Source organism: Ciona intestinalis, unplaced genomic scaffold (genome assembly GCF_000224145.3).
Source record: "Ciona intestinalis unplaced genomic scaffold, KH HT000605.1, whole genome shotgun sequence".
In the NCBI taxonomy this organism is placed as follows: domain Eukaryota; kingdom Metazoa; phylum Chordata; class Ascidiacea; order Phlebobranchia; family Cionidae; genus Ciona; species Ciona intestinalis.
In genome coordinates this window covers 1283-5047 of record NW_004190926.1, presented here as the reverse complement: position 1 = coordinate 5047, position 3765 = coordinate 1283, and the positions used below count along the sequence as shown (strand labels likewise).

Here is a 3765-nt window from a genome sequence, read left to right as displayed (position 1 = left end):
GGTGTAATCACATTTGGAACTGTCGTAAATGTTTAGGGAATTTTTACTTTTTGTAAACTTATTTGTAACCGTCACCCAGCGGTCATCATGAACTAGCAGAATCTGTACAAAATCACTTTTAGGGGTATATATGGGAATATTCCGGTTTTTTGAGTATGCGAGACAGCTCTGTAATCCGTCCATGTTTGGGAATTCTTCGCTTAATAAGTGCATTGCGGAATCTATGTGGACATCTGTTGACCACGTTCTGCGTTTGGTAATCAAGTCTACATCATTAGGTTGTACAGTATAGCACGCAAGTTCTTTGGTAGCACAGCACCGACGAGCCAAACTTAAAATGTTTAGATTACTTAGGCAATCATGGTGGTTGGCCTCACTATCCGCCACTGTGCAAGTTTTTTTTACCGTCGTCCACGTAGTGCTTTTGGCTGGTGGTTGCATATACTTACCGACCGTTTTATCGGCCGAATTTACCCGTTTTGTACGTTTTGCCCATTGTTCCTGCTCCTGTTTAATGGGCTGTGAAATATTTCTTCGTCTTGGTACGGATTTCGCTGCATCCTTATACTCCCGGATTAGGCCATCGTGTGCGTCGTGATAAACCTTCGCAAATTCATGGAGCCCCTTGAATCTCCTCCCGTTGCATCGAGTTCGTTTTAATTCCTGTTGACTTTTTTCCATAACCCCTTGCGTGCGGTTATCTCTTGTTAAATTCTGCTCTACTAAGAAAGAAGTTTTGTTAAAAAAGTTTTTGTAAGTTTCAAAAAAGTTTTTGTAAGTTTCGTAAGGTTTAGAAATACCATGCCTGCTTAAGTCACCAAGTAACAAACCTGTCCACAAGGGGATTTTGGGAAGCCAGTTTGAAATAAACTTTGTCATTAACTCCGGACAATAAAAAGAATTAACCCCCTTTGCAAAAGTCGAATCGGCTTTTTTCTGTGCTGTGGTTATAACAGATTTAAAATGATTTGCAAACAAAAGAGAGTGGCCCGTTAAAATGCAACTGTCGTCTTCTAAATCAGAATCGTTATTTAAATCGGCCGTGCTTAATTTTGATACACCAAGTTCCGAAACCCGATCGATTTTGGAACTTAAAAACTCCCAACTTTGGTTTGATATTGCCTCATTTTTCGTAGTAAACAGAATTGCCATGTGATATAAGATATCTTCTATATCAGTCATGTGTTCCGCGCACGTCCCATTATATACATAATTTCTTGGCGACGACGTTTCACCACCCACTTAGCTTTTTCATATTTTTCATCGTGTGCGAACCACACAAATGAAGAAATGGTTTCGCAAAAGTATCAGTTGTCGCTTTTCCCGTTACTGATGTAAAACACCTGGTAATATAAAACTCGATTGAGTCGTCCATAAAACAGCGTAGCACGGATCGGATTAATGCAATACTTCCGTCGCAAATCATAAGTTTTACCGCAGTTTTACCGATTAAAGTATTTTCAGCACTGCGAAATAATTGTACGAAGTTAGAAATTGAAGCAATGTTATGCTAATCCGCAACGTAAGAAGCTATCGCGATTGGTGCCTTCCCCTTTACCGGGTGCCGAACTACAATTTCGTATATGTAGTAAGGCCGTTGACCCTTTGATGATGTTATTACACTCCCAGTGGCATCAATGTACACGATGTCCACTTGACTTCTTTGGTGGAATATTTTAAGCGTTTCATCAGACCATAACGTTATTGCCGGCGGTGTGGTGGAAATATATTGCAGAGTGCGATCATGTTCCCTGTCATTTTTCTGTTGGTCTTTTAAAACTTCCAACGCAGTGTTCTCATTGTCACACGGGACGTCTATTTTTCTAGCTTGGTATCGAGCTCTTTTAAGCACACATTTTCCTGGGGCGTCGGTACGGTTTCCCGAATCATACACGTCCCGGGATAAACCTTTAATGTTATCGATGTAAACAGTTCTCGGATTTACATTAACCAGTTTTTCTTGCATATTCTTTCGACGATCCCCCTTTAACCTAGTACCATGAAGTTCGTTTGTGTCATGTTTAACCGTACCCTCATAAGTTACATGAAATTCTTTGGCGGCCTCATCATACAAATTAATGTTAAATTTTCGCCCGCAGTCTGTAAATTTGCACATCCCTGTGCAGTGAAACACACCTTTCACCGCGCACGTTTTGTTCCAGTGCTGATTTTTAAAAGTAAAGACACAAAAAGGGTTTCTCTCCGCCAAACCGCGTCTAAATAAATCAGTCCAGTCAGAATACCGAATACGAAAATTACTTACTGAACTTCGGACATTCTCCCATTCAACTGAAGATAAGGTAAAAACAGCAGTATTAACTAAATTACCACAAGACCAGAAGTCACCTGATTCCATACGAGCTTCGTCCTCGTCTCCACTAATCGTTACCTGGTCCGACAATACCTGTGATTTTAGAGATGAAACATCTGATATTGGCGACGGAGCTGCATCGTATTCATCTTGCACTGGCGACGGAGCTGCATCGTATTCATCTTGTTGGTCGGACGTAGTACTACTACCCGTCACCACATCGTGGATGTTGTCCTGTTGAAGAAAAGAACGCAACTCGGCATTATGTGTTTTGCAAAAGTACTTAAGCTTAAGCATCCCGCTTTTTAAATCACTTTTCGACAGTTTCCTATTTCACAATGTCGAAAGAAGTGCCTGCCAAGATGATGCACATGACGAGTCAAACTTTCCTATCGATTTTAAGGCGTTAATTACATCATCCAAATTAATGTTTCATTGTTTAGTTATTCAGGAGCACTATTACATTTCAAAGTTTGTCTGGTGCAAGATTCAATAAATATGTTTTTATGACATATATTAATAGTCATTTTAAAAGATCTTAATTGATGAACAATGCTGTAAAAAAATGAACCGTGTCGTTGTACATACACTTTAAAAATTCTAAGCATATTAGACACACAACTGTAAATATTTACTGTTATAATTTTGTTATAAAAACATTTATGTGGATTATGTACTGTTTTTGCGTTCGTGCAAATAAAATATAAAAACACGAAATTCGAGTAATTAATACTCTCCGCAATATTTAACATCCATCCCCGCACTTTTTTGAAGAAAATAATGTTTCATTTTTTAGGTATTACGTAGCGCAATAACATATTCGAAGCTGGATCTATAAATATATTTTTTATGACGAATATTAATATTCAGTTATAAAAAAATTATATTAATTATTTTTTCGATGGGGATAACATGCTAGTGACCTACATGGATGTATGCGTAAGTTATATTTTCGCGAAAAAAATCGAATAATTAATATTTATATGATTCAAGTTATGACCATACTTGTTTGTATTCTGAACCCTTCCCCGCACTTTTTTGAAGAAAATGATGTTTCATTTTTTAGGCATTACGTAGCGCAATAACATATTCGAAGCTGGATCGGGAGAAAATTCTATAAATATGTTTTTATGACGAATATTCATATTTAGTTTTAAAAAAAGTTGAAATTAATTTCTTTTTTGATGGGGATAACATGCTTGTGACCTACATAGATGTATGCGTGAGTGGTTATATTTCCGCAAAAAAATCGAAAATATAATATTTATATGATTCGAGTTATGATCATACTTTTTTATATTTAACATCTATCCCCGCACTTTTTTAAAGAAAATATGCGTGAGTGGTTATATTTCCGCAAAAAAATCGAAAATATAATATTTATATGATTCGAGTTATGATCATACTTTTTTATATCTATCCCCGCACTTTTTTAAAGAAAATAATGTTTCATT

General features: G+C 37.0%; 1 protein-coding gene across 1 annotated transcript; it reads right to left on the bottom strand.

Moving 5' to 3' along the window:
- Positions 1-762: 762 nt before the first annotated feature.
- Positions 763-2638, bottom strand: LOC108950684. Its single transcript, XM_018816730.2, has 2 exons — positions 2494-2638; positions 763-2460 (listed from the first exon to the last, which is right to left on the bottom strand). Exons 1-2 carry the CDS (start codon positions 2606-2608, stop codon positions 1511-1513), a joined length of 1065 nt encoding a protein of 354 aa, XP_018672275.1. The 5' UTR covers positions 2609-2638; the 3' UTR covers positions 763-1510.
- Positions 2639-3765: the final 1127 nt, after the last annotated feature.

Bases quoted from the DNA above. Each gene is read 5' to 3' on its own strand.
- LOC108950684 (XM_018816730.2), bottom strand. From the start codon at position 2,608: ATGCTTAAGCTTAAGTACTTTTGCAAAACACATAATGCCGAGTTGCGT. The intron at 2,461-2,493 runs ATGAATACGATG...CGCCAGTGCAAG, and splicing joins TACTACGTCCGACCAACAAG to ATGAATACGATGCAGCTCCG.